Source organism: Mobula birostris, chromosome 13, assembly GCF_030028105.1.
Source record: "Mobula birostris isolate sMobBir1 chromosome 13, sMobBir1.hap1, whole genome shotgun sequence".
NCBI lineage: Eukaryota > Metazoa > Chordata > Chondrichthyes > Myliobatiformes > Myliobatidae > Mobula > Mobula birostris.
The window spans coordinates 22,818,979-22,833,083 of record NC_092382.1 but is presented as its reverse complement, the minus strand read 5'-3'; the positions used below and the strand labels follow the sequence as shown (position 1 = coordinate 22,833,083).

The following is a 14,105-nucleotide window of genomic DNA, read 5'->3' as shown; positions in this document are numbered from 1 at the left end:
ACTCTCCATAACAAATACTCTCTAACCTCTTTGTTAATCCTCTATGGAATTAATTTCCATCTTCTGCAGCCCCGTGTTGCCCCAACCACTCACCTCCCACCCCGTCACTATTTCCACCTTCCCACCTCCCCCTCACCTGGATCCACCTCTCACTCCCCAGCTCTTGCCCCATCCCCACCCCTCACCTCTTTTCTCGGACTATTTCCCGTCCACTCTCAGTCCAGAGGGAGGGTCTCGGCCCGAAATGTTGACGGTCCATTTCCCTCCACAGATGCTGCCCGACCCACTGAGTTCCTCCGGCAGTTTGTTCTTTGGTCTGTGTGACCCGTGTTAGTGTGGGGAGCGGGATTTTACACCATATTCCCGGTACAGTCTCAACAAAACACAAATAATTGTCACTTTGCCCGGACCATTGGCCCCGCTTGCAGGGCAACAGTCTGCCGGTGTTTGCCCCCCAATGTGGTGAATCGCCACCACCGTGGGCTCAGACATTTCCACAGATGAGCCCCTCCTGTCCCCACCGGGACAAACATCCTGTCCGCCCCCTCTCTCACCGTCTTCATCCTCTCCCTCCCCGGGGAACCGGCATCAAACCGACGGGCCGAGCGGTCTCCTCCTACCTCTCAGCGACACATCAGACTCCGGCCGCAGGAGACGCTTCACAAACGCCCCAACTTCCCTCGGAGGGAAATGGAAATAAATCAGAAAGCGGACATTTACTTTGACGGTTGTCCCGCCGTGACGGAAAGTTCGGGAGACGGAGTCAGCGGGGGTAACGCCCTCTCGGCTGGCCTGCCTCCTCTATTGGTTGGAAGCAGTGATTGACATTGCTTCCTACCAATGGGAATACAGCAGCGCCTGACTCCTGTGCTGACAGCGGTGGGGAAGGGGATGGTCACGTGATCAGTAGCCCAGCCGTTAAACCGACCAAGCTCGAGCTCACCAGCGCGCGGGGCACAAAAGGCCCCGGATGATCGGTTGAGGTGAGAAGGGGTCTCCGGGTTGGGGGTCTCACCGGGCGGCGTTTTCAACACCGACTTCGGGTAGTTGCTGTGACTCCGGACTCCGTGACCCGCAATCCCGGGACAGTCCTGCTCTCTTCCCTCAATCTCAGCCCCACCATCCGTACACGGGCCCCGGGGAGCTTCCGGCTGATGAGGGAATGGGAACCGATGGGTCTCTCAGACAGAGCTGAGCTCCAGCTGTCTAAATGCAAGGATCGGGAACTCGGAGAAAGGGAACAAAATCTTTTACATCAGCTGTTGTGAAAATCACCTTTGTTCTGCCTCCAGTCACAAACAAGAGAAAATCTGCAGATGCTGGAAATCCGAGCAACACACACAAATTGCTGGAGGAACTCAGCATTAGTACTCTTTTCCATAGATGCTGCCTGGCCTGCTGAGTTCCCCCAGCATTTTGTGTCTGTTGCTGGTTCTACTCCCTCTTGTTCTGGACTTTCTACCCGTGAGAACATGTTTTGTCCCACTCTCTCTGGGTACATAATGATATCAAACACCTTTGCCCTGGGCAACAAGTAGCTTTCACATCACAAATGTGCCAGACTCCAATGAGACAGACTACTGCCCTTCCCTTCATATTCATTGGCATTGCCATCACTGAGTTCACCACCGTCAGTCACCTGGGGGAGGGTTCAGGGGAAATATTTATGTACAATACAGAAACTGGTGTTACCTGTGTGTATTGTGGTGATGCAAAAGTTGCTGGAGAATTTACAAGTGGGAAGAAGTGGAGTGATATTTGGAAATCTGACTTTTTCAAGCATCATTTAGCAAGAGAAACACATATGGACAATGTGCAAAAGTTCTGGTGAAAAAATCCTTCATTACCCATTACAGGCCTGCTACATAGGTTGTGTGAGAGTGCAGATGAAATCAATCAAACCCAGAGGAGATCAAAGTTCTTACTGACTGTGATTTGCTAGCTGTTGAAAGGCATACCTCTCTATATAAAATTCACAGTGCACATGTTGTCACTGGGTAAAAGAATGTACAGTACAAGATTTATGTGCACACTGGTCATTACAAATTAGAAGGGACATTGGTGAGAAGGTGGGGAGACCTCCAGTGTCCCTGATGCCCTCACCTACAAGATGTACATCCAGCTGCAGCTTGTAACCCTGCACTTTATGGAGTTGGAATTTGAAGTGCATGAATTCTGGATCAGCTGGGAGTCGGAGGGGGTGATAGATATGACATGAAGAGAGGTGAGTTACACCCAAGGTGCAGGATACAGTAAACTGGGTGAGAGTCAGGAAGGGGAATGAGGTTAAATAGCCATCGCAGAGTACTCTTGTTGCCATCTTACACAACAGCAGGTGGACCACTTTAGAAACTGATGGGGGGGATTACCTGGCAGAGGAAAGTCAAAGGGGTGATAGGGGATTTGTTAGTTAGAGGAACAGAACAAGAGGGGACCAATATCCTATTGGTAAGGCTTGCTAGTGCTAGAGTTGGGGGAGTGGGATGATGTGGTTAAAATAAGTTGTGGGGGAATGGGAGCCAGACTGACAGAACAGATAGTGGAGAGGCTGAATTGAATTGACTTTATTACATACATCCTTCATATACATGAGGAGTGGAAATCTTTATGTTACATCTCTGTCTAAATGTGCAATGTGTAATTTATAGTTATTTATAATAAATAGTTTGTATATAGGACAGTCAATATAACATAGAAATGCAATTGTATCAGCATGAATTAATCAATCCGATGGCCTGGTAGAAGATGATGTCCTGGAGCCTGTTGGTCCTTTTGCTGTGGTACCGTTTCCTGGATGGTAGCAGCAGGAACAGTTTGTGGTTGTGGTGAATTGGGACTCCAATATCCTTTGGGCCCTTTTTACACACCTGTCTCTGTAAATGTCCTGAAATAGTGGGAAGTTCACATCTACAGATGCGCTGGGCTGTCCGCACCACTCTCTGCAGGTTCCTGCGATTAAGGGAAGTACAGTTCCCAGACCAGGCAGTGATACAGCCAGTCAGGATGTTCTCAGTTGTGTCCCTGTTGAAAGTCCTTAGGATTTGGGGCCCCATCCCGAACTTCTTCAACCATCTGAGGTGAAAGAGGTGCTGATGTGCTTTTTTCACAACACAGCCAGTATGTAGAGACCATGTGAGATCCTTGGTGATGTTTATGCCGAGGAACTTAAAGCTGTTCACCCTCTGAACCCCAGATCCACTGATGTCAATAGGGGTTAGCCTGTCTCCATTCCTCCTGTCGTCCACAATCAGCTCCTTTGTTTTTGTGGCAATGAGGGAGAGTTTGTTGAATAATTACTTTGGTTCTGTCTTCACTAAGGAGGACATAAATAATCTTCCGGAAATAGTAGAGGACAGAAGGTCCAGTGAGATGGAGGAACAGAGGGAAATACATGTTAGTAGGGAAGTGGTGTTAGGTAAATTGAAGGGATTAAAGGCAGATAAATCCCCAGGGCCAGATGGTCTGCATCCCAGAGTGCTTAAGGAAGTAGCCCAAGAAATAGTGGATGCATTAGTGATAATTTTTCAAAACTCTTTAGATTCTCGACTAGTTCCTGAGGATTGGAAAGTGACTAATGTAACCCTACTTTTTAAAAAAGAGGGAGAGAGAAACCAGGGAATTATAGACTGGTTCTCCTAACGTCGGTGGTGGGGAAACTGCTGGAGTCAGTTATCAAAGATGTGATAACAGCACATTTGGAAAGCGGTGAAATCATCGGACAAAGTCAGCATGGATTTGTGAAAGGAAAATCATGTCTGATGAATGTCATAGAATTTTTTGAGGATGTAACTAGTAGAGTGGATAGGGCAGAACCAGTGGATGTGGTATATTTGGATTTTCAAAAGGCTTTTGACAAGGTCCCACACAGGAGATTGGTGTGTAAACTTAAAGCACAGGGTATTGGGAGTAAGGTATTGATGTGGATAGAGAATTGGTTGGCAGACAGGAAGCAAAGAGTGGGAATAAATGGGACCTTTTCGGAATGGCAGGCAGTGACTAGTAGGGTACCGCAAGGCTCAGTGCTGGGACCCCAGTTGTTTACAATATATATTAATGACTTAGACAAGGGAATTAAATGCAGCATCTCCAAGTTTACGGATGACACGAAGCTGGGCAGCAGTGTTAGCTGTGAGGAGGATGCTAAGAGGATGCAGGGTGACTTGGATAGGTTAGGTGAGTGGGCAAATTCATGGCAGATGAAATTTAATGTGGATAAATGTGAAGTTATCCAATTTGGTGGCAAAAACAGGAAAACAGATTATTATCTGAATGGTGGCCGATTAGGAAAAGGGGAGGTGCAACGAGACCTGGGTGTCATTATACACCAGTCATTGAAAGTGGGCATGCAGGTACAGCAGGTGGTGAAAAAGGCGAATGGTATGCTGGCATTTATAGCAAGAGGATTCGAGTACAGGAGCAGGGAGGTACTACTGCAGTTGTACAAGGCCTTGGTGAGACTACACCTGGAGTATTGTGTGCAGTTTTGGTCCCCTAATCTGAGGAAAGACTTCCTTGCCATAGAGGGAGTACAAAGAAGGTTCACCACATTGATTCCTGGGATGGCATGACTTTCATATTATGAAAGACTGGATGAACTAGGCTTATACTCATTGGAATTTAGAAGATTGAGGGGGGATCTGATTGAAACGTATAAAATCCTAAAGGGATTGGACAGGCTGGATGCAGGAAGATTGTTCCCGATGTTGGGGAAGTCCAGAATGAGGGGTCACAGTTTGAGGATAAAGGGGAAGCCTTTTAGGACCGAGATGAGGAAAATCTTCTTCACACAGAGAGTGGTGAATCTGTGGAATTCTCTGCCACAGGAAACAGTTGAGGCCAGTTCATTGGCTATATTTAAGAGGGAGTTAGATATGGCCCTTGTGGCTAGGGGGATCAGGGGGAATGGAGGGAAGGCTGGTGCAGGGTTCTGAGTTGGATGATCAGCCATGATCATACTGAATGACAGCACAGGCTCGAAGGGCTGAATGGCCTACTCCTGCACCTATTTTCTATGTTTCTATGTTTGACACCAGTCAGATGTTGTTTAGACCTCAGATAGAGTCAGCGATGAAATGGTTGAGTATGGTGCGATGAATGTGCTGAGCTATGTACATCACAATGCAAGAAGCATCGTAGGAAAGCCAGATGAGCTCAGGACGGGGAATTATCATATTGTACCTTGGTTTTCAAGAGATATTGAGGCCCCGAATATTTTGTTCCTCTAAATACCTCAGACTGTTGGGTGCTACCAAGACTCATTAATGACTACAATATCATAATTCCACCCCCTGAGCTCATCTGACTTTTTTTAATCATCTTCTGTTGGTTTCTAAAATCTTCCCAGCAGTTTTTGCTCTTTTGTTTGCCCTCTCTTTGGGTTTTATATTGGCATTGGCTTCTCATTTCATCCACAGTTGTGTCCTCCTGCCTTTCCAATGCTTCCACTTCTTTGGGATGTATCCCGAATTGTTCCCAGAAACTCCAGCCATTGCTGCTCCATTGTCACTCCTACCTTTTCCCTTCCAACCAAGTTTGGCCAGCTTCTCTGTCATAGAAACATGGAGAAGTTCAGTATGGAAACAGGGTATTTGGCCCATCAAGTCAATTCCGAATAAATATTTAAGCTGTCCAATGCAACTACCTTGCCTCTGTTGTATTTAAGTATAAACTTTGCTAGGGTGTCCCATTTTCTTGGAGAGCAGCACAGCCTGGATGTTGGGCAGGACGCCACCCTGGGTGGTAGTAACCCCTCCCAGCAGTTTATTGAGCTCCTCGTCGTTGCAGATAGCGAGCTGTAGGTGGCGGGGAATGATCCTGGTCTTCTTATTGTCTCGAGCAGCGTTGCCTGCCACCTCCAGAATTTCAGCCGTCAGGTATTCTAGCACTGCCGCTAGGTAGACAAGCATGGCATAGTGACCCTTCCGTAGGAGCCGATGGATGCGCCCCACAGAAAACTGCAAACCAGCCCGAGAAGAGCGAGTCATGCCATGACCTGACATGATCAAAGAGCTCCTTCACGCCCGAAACGAGAATGAATGCAACTACCTGCACTGGGACCATCGCCCTCCATTCCCCTACCATCCAGGCTCCCAAACAAACTTCTTTTAAATGGTGAAACCCAGCTCATATTCACCACTTCTGCTGGTGTTTCATTCCACACTCTCACGACCATAGCAGTGAAGAGCTTTTCCAAATATTGCTGCTAAATTTTCACCTTCCCCACTTACCCATGACCTCTAGTTGTCATCCCACCCAACCTCAGTGGAAAAAGCTGCTTGCATTTACCCTATCTATACCCTCATAATTTTGTATACTTCCGACAAATCTTCAAAGCAATGTATAATTTCCTTGTTTATGTTTAGAGCCCTTTTTAGTGTATAAGATGTTGAGGGGCATTGATCATGTGGATAGTCAGAGGTTTTTCTTCACAGCGCTGAAATGACTAATATGAGGGGACATAGTTTTAAGGTGCTTGGAAATAGGGACCAAGGGGATGTCAGGGGTAAGTTTTTTTACACAGAGAGTGGTGGGTGCGTGGAATGCACTGCCGGATATTTATGTGAGAGTGTTTCAGTTCCTGTGGGGCCAGTCGCCCATGCAGCTCAGTGCGAACAGGGAATAATACCAATGGAGAGAGTCAAACTGAGCCAGGTCACAGACTGGAGATGGCAGAAATGCCCCATTCTTATAGAGACAGGAAGAGCATCAGAGAGTTTGATGGTCACTCCAGATAGCAGCACTGTGCCCAGTTAGAAGATGATTTCTCTCTCCGACTTGGGTTGAACTTCACTGGAACAGTGTGATGCCAGATCACACCTTGATAACTCAAGTGATCTCATCTGAAATGTTGTCGTACACCCATTGATGGATTTTGTAAATCTTTTTACAGGTCAAAAATGAGAAGGAATTCGTCTCCGGGAATCTCAAACACAACACGCCACTTTTGCTGTCTCTGTCCAGATATTTAAGAAGTGGAGCAAGGGATTCACTCGATCATCCTTCCTGCACAGACTATGGGGAGGAATTCACTCGATCATCTGACCGACTGTCATGCTCATCATTTTACACGGGGGGAGCCCATTCATCTGGTCAGACAGTGGGAATGGATTCACTCCGTCATCTCAACTGAAGGTACATCAGCAAGTTCACACCGGGACAAGGCCATTCAACTGTTGTGTGTGTGAGAAAGGATTCAGTCGGTCTTCCCACCTGTGGACACACCAGTCAGTTTACACTGGGCAGAGGTTGGTCATCTGCTGAATCTGCGGGGAAGGATTCACTTGGTTATCTGACCTAATGGCTCACCAGCGAGTTCACACCGGGGAGCAGCCGTCCACCTGCTCAGACTGTGGGAAGGGATTCACTATGTCATCTCAGTTACTGAGACACCAGTCAGTTCACTCTGAGGAGAGGCCATTCACCTGCTCGGACTGTGGGAAGGGATTCACTTGCTCATTTAATCTGAAGGTACATCAGCGAGTACACACTGGAGAGAGGCCGTTCAGCTGCTCAGACTGTGGGAAGGAATTCACACAGTTAGCTAACCTACAAGCACACCAGTCAGTTCACACTGGGGAGCAGCCGTTCACCTGCTCAGTTTGTGGGAGGGGATTCAGACAGTCATCCCAACTGAAGGTACATCAGCGAGTTCACACTGGAGAGAAGCCGTTCACCTGCTCAGACTGTGGAAAGAGATTCACACAGTTAGCTAATCTACAAGCACACCAGTCAGTTCACACTGGGGAGAAGCCATTCACCTGCTCAGTGTGTGGGAAGGGATTCACTCAGTCATCTCACCTGAATGTACATCAGCGAGTTCACTGTGGAGAGAGGCCGTTCATCTGCTCAGACTGTGGGAAGGGTTTCACTCAGTCATCCAACCTGCTGGTACACAAGTCTGTTCACACTGGGGAGTGGCCATTCACCTGCTCAGACTGTGGGAAGGGATTCCATTTCTCATCTCAACTGAAGGTTCATCAGAGAGTTCACACGGGGGAGAGGCCGTTCACCTGCTCAGACTGTGGGAAGAGATTCACTCAGTCATCCACCCTATTGAAACACCAGTCAATTCACAGTGAGGAGAGGCCATTCACCTGCTCAGTTTGTGGGAAAGGATTCACTCGATCATCTGATCTACAGATACATCAGTGAGTTCATACTGGGGAGAGGCCATTCACCTGTTCAGACTGTGGGAAGGGACTCACTTGCTCATCTCAACTGAAGGTATATCAGCGAGTTCACACTGGAGGGAGGCCATTCACCTGCTCGGTGTGGGAAGGGATTCATTCGGTTATCCAACCTACAGAGAGACCCGCGAGTTCATACAAAGAGCTAACTTGTTCAACCTTTCTTTGTAACTCTGGTGCTGAAACCCAGGTAACATTCCAGTAAATCTCCTCTGTACTCTCTCTATTTTGTTGACATCTGTCCTATAATTCGGTGACCAGAACTGTATGCAATACTGCAAATTTGGCCTCACCAATGCCTTGTACAATTTTCACATTACATTTCAACTCCTATACTCGATGCTCTGATTTATAAAGGCCAGCAAACCAAAAGCTTTCTTCACCACCCTATCCACATGAGATTCCACCTTCAGGGAACTATGCACCATTATTCCCAGATCCCTCTGTTCTGCAGCATTCTTCAATGCCTTACCATTTACCATGTATGTTCTTATTTTGATTAGTCCTACCAAAATGCAGCACCTCACACTTATCAGCATTAAACTCCATCTTCCATCTTTCAGCCCACTCTTCTAACTGGGTCCAGTCCTCTAAATGGGTCCAGTCTTCTAAATGGGTCCAGTCCTATCCTTCTAACTGGCCTAAATCTCTCTGCAAGCTTTGAAAACCTACTTCATTATCCACCACTCCACCTATCTTAGTATCATCTGCATACTTACTAATCTAATTTACCACCCCATCATACAGATTATGAATATATTGACAAACAACATTGGACCAGTACAGATCCCTGAGGCACACCACTAATCACCGGCCTCCAACCTGGCAAACAGTTATCCACCACCACTCTCTGGCATCTCCCATCCAGCCACTGTTGAATCCATTTTGCTACTTCAATATTAGTACCTAGACAACATCCACCGCTTTATCTTCGTCAATTTTCCGAGTAACTTCTTCAAAAAATTCAATAAGATTGGTCAAACATGACCTTCCACGCACAAATCCACGTTCACTATCCCTAATCATACCTTGTCTTTCCAGATAATTATATATACCATCTCTCAGAATACTTTAATTTACCCACCACTGACGTCAAACGCACAGGCCAATAATTTCTGGGTTTACTCTTAGAACTCTTTTTAAATGATGGAACCGCCTGAGCATTACGCCAATCCTCCGGCACTATCCCCGTTTCTAATGACATTTGAAATATTTCTGTCATAGTCCCTGCTATTTCTACACCAACTTCCCTCAAGGTCCGAGGGATATCCTGTCAGGACCTTGAGACTTATCCACTTTTATATTCTTTAAAAGCACCAGTACTTTCTCTTCTTTAAACATCATAGTTTCCATAACTACCCTTCTTGTTTCCCTTACCTTACACAATTCGATATCCTCCTTCTTAGTGAATACCGAAGAAAAGAAATTGTTCAAAATCTCCCCCATCTCTTTTGGCTCCGCACATAGCTGTCCACTCAGATTCTCTAAGGGACCAATTTTATCCCTCACTATCATTTTTCTATTAATATAACTGTAGAAATCCTTTGGATTTATTTTCACCTTACTTGCCAAAGCAACCTCACATCTTCTTTTAGCTTTTCTAATTTCTTTCTTAAGATTCTTTTTTACATTCTTTATATTGCTCAAGCACCTCATTTACTCCATGCTGCCTATATTTATTGTAGGTCTCTCTCTTTTTCCGAACCAGGTTTCCAATATCCCTTGAAAACCATGGCTCTCCCAAGCTTTTAACCTTTCCTTTCAACCTAACAGGAACATAAAGATCCTGTACACTATAATTTCACCTTTAAATTACCTCCATTTCTCTATTACATCCTTCCTATAAAACAAATTGTCCCAATCCACTCCTTCTAAATCCTTTTGCATCTCCTCAAAGTTAGCCTTTCTGTAATCAAAAATCTCAACCCTGGGTCCAATCCTATCCTTCTCCATAATCATGTTGAAACTAATGGCATTGTGATCACTGGACCCGAAGTGCTCTCCAACACATACCTCCGTCACCTGACCTATCTCATTTCCTAACAGGAGAGCCAACACTGCCCCTTCTCTAGTTGGTACCTCTATGTATTGCTGCAAAGAACTATCCTACACACATTTTCCAAACTCCAAACCATCCACCCCTTTTACAGAATGGGCTTCCCAGTCTATGTGTGGAAAATTAAAATCTCCCACTATCACAACCTTGTGCTTACTACAAATATCTGCTAACTCCTTACAAATTTGCTCCTCCAATTCTTGCTCCCCATTAGGTGGTCTATAATACATCCCTGTAAGTGTTACTACACCTTTCCCATTCTTCAATTCCACCCAAATAGCCTCTCTAGATGAGCCCTCTAATCTATCCTGCCAAAGCACTGCTGTACTATTTTCTCTGACAAGCAATGCAACACCTCCCCCTCTTGCCCCTCCGATTCTATCACACCTGAAGCAACGAAATCCAGTAATATTTAGTTGCCAATCACACCCCTCCTGCAACCATGTTTCACTAATAGCTACAGCACCATATTTCCAGGTATCAATCCATGCTCTAAGCTCATCCACCTTTCTTACAATGCTCCTAGCATTAAAATAGATGGATTTAAGAAACTCCCCACCTCTTACTCTCTGTTTATCCCCAAGTTCACACTGGGTAGTGGCCAATCTCCTGCTCAGACTTTAGGAAGAGATTTTCTCAGCCAGATCAACCATTATTGAGTTCAGACTGTTCAGAGGTCGTTCACCTGCTGTGAATGTGGGAAGCCATTCACTCAGTCACCTAACCTTATGTAACTCTCGATTTGGCTGGCAGCTTAATATGGGGGGTGATAGACCCACAACCCGGCCAAGCTTAAGAAATCTCGTTTGGGTGGATGCTGCGTGATGTGTCCCCTGTTAAAAACCAGTACCCTGAAATAACAAACAGTGCACAATAGGCGATTAAATGATTGAGCTTTATAATTCTTACTTTGACTATAGGGTTATTAAAGAAACAAAAAATAAAGAAAAAGGGCCCACTCTCTCTATTTGCGTCTTCTCATCTCTCCCCGTCAAAAGACCGCAAAAATCTCTCTTCCAGACTCAGAAGAAAGAACAACATTTCTCCCATTGGATAGCCCTGCATTCCAAAACCCTGTTATCTCCAGTCGTAACATAAACATTACTGCTACAGAGAAACCATCACCTCAGCAGTGAAACATTACAAAGAAGCCATTACATTAGCAGTGAAACCTTACAGCATGTTATTTGTGACACACTACCGGGTTCACACTGGGGAGCAAGTTTCAATAAGCTGCTTGCTGGGTATTTGTCCATCACCGTTGCTGAATGCAATTTCGAGAGTGACAGTCGGTGTTGAACTCTGCAATTATCGCTGTTGCTCACCACACCCAGTCTGCACCCTGGTCACTGGGCATGGGAGGAGTTTCTTCTGTTGCATATTCTGCTTTAATGGGACAGGAGTTTATTATTTTGGATCTGAGACAAATAAATCAGTTCTATTTTAAACTCTGTCTCCAATACTTAGTGAATTTATAACACAACTTGTGTATAGTAGAGAGTCAACTCAGGCCGGCTGGACACTGCCAGTGATTCTGTTCCACAACAGTCCCTTTAAATCCTCCCCTGTTGTTCCCTTCTTGCTCTCGCTGTGCGATGGGTTCGAAATAGTCACCACTCTGTGGGTGAAGAGGTTTTCCTTGAATTCTCTGCAGACTGAAAAAGTCGAGCTGGCTGCAGTTCTATCTGACATGTTCTTCACCCTTGAAATCTCTGGGCTGAGGAAGAATGACATTGGGAGTTAACCTCCTTATTCTGGGCTCATTTGCACATTATGGGTCATTTTTCTCTGCTTCTAAAGTGTTGTTAGAAAACACCACTGGCCTCTGAAGACTGAAAACAGAATGGGAAACCATTAGTTAGATGTTCAACGGAGCAGGGTCAGAAACCAGAGGCAGGTCTGCACAGGGCAGAGTTTGGGGCTCTGGAGGATGGTTGGGGTAAGAACATATGATGAGGAGAAAGGAATCAGCAGCGGGGCGTGGCAACGGATGACAAAGTAGCAACATTTGGAAGCTAATTGGCAGAGAAAATAATTAGTTTGTCTGACTGACACAAACAATGCCTGTGGTGAGGTGCTCCACCAGTCGAGGAACATGTGTGTGTTGGGAATGGTTTTATCTATTGAGGGAATTGTTCCTGCTTGTTTATCCAGTAATATTATACCTGGATGGTTATTACAGATTGTCCTATCTGAAATAATGTATTGATTATCATATAAATTGAGATTCTGTCCCTAACTGGATCAGGTTTGAATTTATGTTGCCTTAATGAAGTTACGGTGGTCATTCATGTGTTTCTATTTTAAAACAAGATTTTGGTGAATGATATTTGCTGCTTGATTGTACCTGCATAAGTAATTAAATTGAGTTATACTGCTGCAGGATTCTGGAATGTGTTGGATTGTGTCTGTTTTTTCTTGGCATTTTCTGCATTTATTGCCTTGTAGAAACATAAACATAGAAAATAGGTGCAGGAGTAGGCCATTCGGCCCTTCGAGCCTGCACCGCCATTCAGTATGATCATGGCTGATCATCCAACTCAGAACCCTGTACCAGCCTTCCCTCCATACCCCCTGATCCCTTTAGCCACAAGGGCCATAAGCATCGGCAGGATGTTTGTTTGTATTGTATGTATTTTTGATTTTTTTTATTGTTGACCATCTTGTCCTGTATTTCTGCAAGGAACACCCCATTTCAGGGAAGAGGTCTCCAACTCTCAGTCAGGTGCTCAATGCTTCCTTGTCAACATCTGCTCTGCTCAGATCGTTGGGATGTCTCCCATGGAGGGTCATACTCATTCCACTGGTTAATCTTTTCTTCCATAGTGATGATTCATTTTTCTGAGTTAGCCTCTCACTTAAGTTTTCTGGTCTGTATTTTTTTATAGATTATGAGAACACTCAGTCGTCTTTTATTGTCATTTAGAAATGCATGCATGCATTAAGGAATGATACAATGTTCCTCCATAGCGATATCACAGAAAACAGGACAAACCAAAGACTAATACTGACAGAACCACATAATTTTAACATATAGTTACAGCAGTGCAAAGCAATACCATAATTTGATGAACAGATTATTGGCATGGTAAAAAAAGTTTCAAGTCCCGATCGACTCCTGAATCCCTGATAGCAGGAGGCAAAAGGGAGAAACTCTCTGCCATAAACCTCCAAGGCACCGACAACTTGCCGATGCCTTGGAAGCAGCAGGACACAGCCGACCCCGAGTCCGTCCATCCGAAACCTTCGAGCCTCCGACCAGCCCCTCCGATACAGCCTCCCGAGCGCCATCCTCTGCCATGCGCCTTCGACCTCTCCCTGGCCGCTGAAACAAGCAAAGCCGAGGATTTCGGGGCCTTGAGCGCCGGAGATTCCAGTTACCACACAGTAGCAGCGGCAGCGAAGCGGGCATTTCAGAAGTTTTCCAGATGTTCCTCCGTACTCTCTCGTCCGTCTCCATCAAATCAGAATTGTGCACTGTCCCTTGCTTGACAGATTACAAATATCACTCACCGGAGAGGCCGTGCGCGCAGCGTCGCGCTGCTATCTTCTCCTCCTCCTACACTCCTTTCGTCTGAAACTCATTTTGAACCAAACATTATTTCTGCCAGATTACCAAACTCAACAGTTTTGGAAAATATTGATGAGAAATTAGCTCATTTACTGTCAGAGCAGAGACAGTGGATGAAGCAGTTAATTTTTAAATATCGGGATTTATTTCCAGACGTTCCTAAAAGAACCACAGTAGCTTCGCATGCTGTAGATGTTGGAGATACAAAACCCATAAAGCAACATCCATATCGGATGAACAGGTGAAAATCTGAACTTTTTGAACAAGAAATTAAGTATATGTTAGAAAATAC

General features: G+C 45.4%; 2 protein-coding genes across 2 annotated transcripts; one reads left to right on the top strand and one right to left on the bottom strand.

Moving 5' to 3' along the window:
* Positions 1-900: 900 nt before the first annotated feature.
* Positions 901-9,427, top strand: LOC140208543 (uncharacterized). The gene is made up of 2 exons (XM_072277288.1): positions 901-983; positions 6,890-9,427. The coding sequence occupies exon 2, from the start codon at positions 7,297-7,299 to the stop codon at positions 8,149-8,151; it is 855 nt and encodes a 284-aa protein (XP_072133389.1). The 5' UTR covers positions 901-983; positions 6,890-7,296; the 3' UTR covers positions 8,152-9,427.
* LOC140207847 (histone H2AX-like) lies at positions 5,658-5,984 on the bottom strand. The gene has a single exon (XM_072276400.1). It carries the CDS (start codon positions 5,982-5,984, stop codon positions 5,658-5,660), a length of 327 nt encoding a protein of 108 aa, XP_072132501.1.
* Positions 9,428-14,105: the final 4,678 nt, after the last annotated feature.

Bases quoted from the DNA above. Each gene is read 5' to 3' on its own strand.
- LOC140207847 (XM_072276400.1), bottom strand. From the start codon at position 5,984: ATGACTCGCTCTTCTCGGGCTGGTTTGCAGTTTTCTGTGGGGCGCATC.
- LOC140208543 (XM_072277288.1), top strand. From the start codon at position 7,297: ATGGCTCACCAGCGAGTTCACACCGGGGAGCAGCCGTCCACCTGCTCA.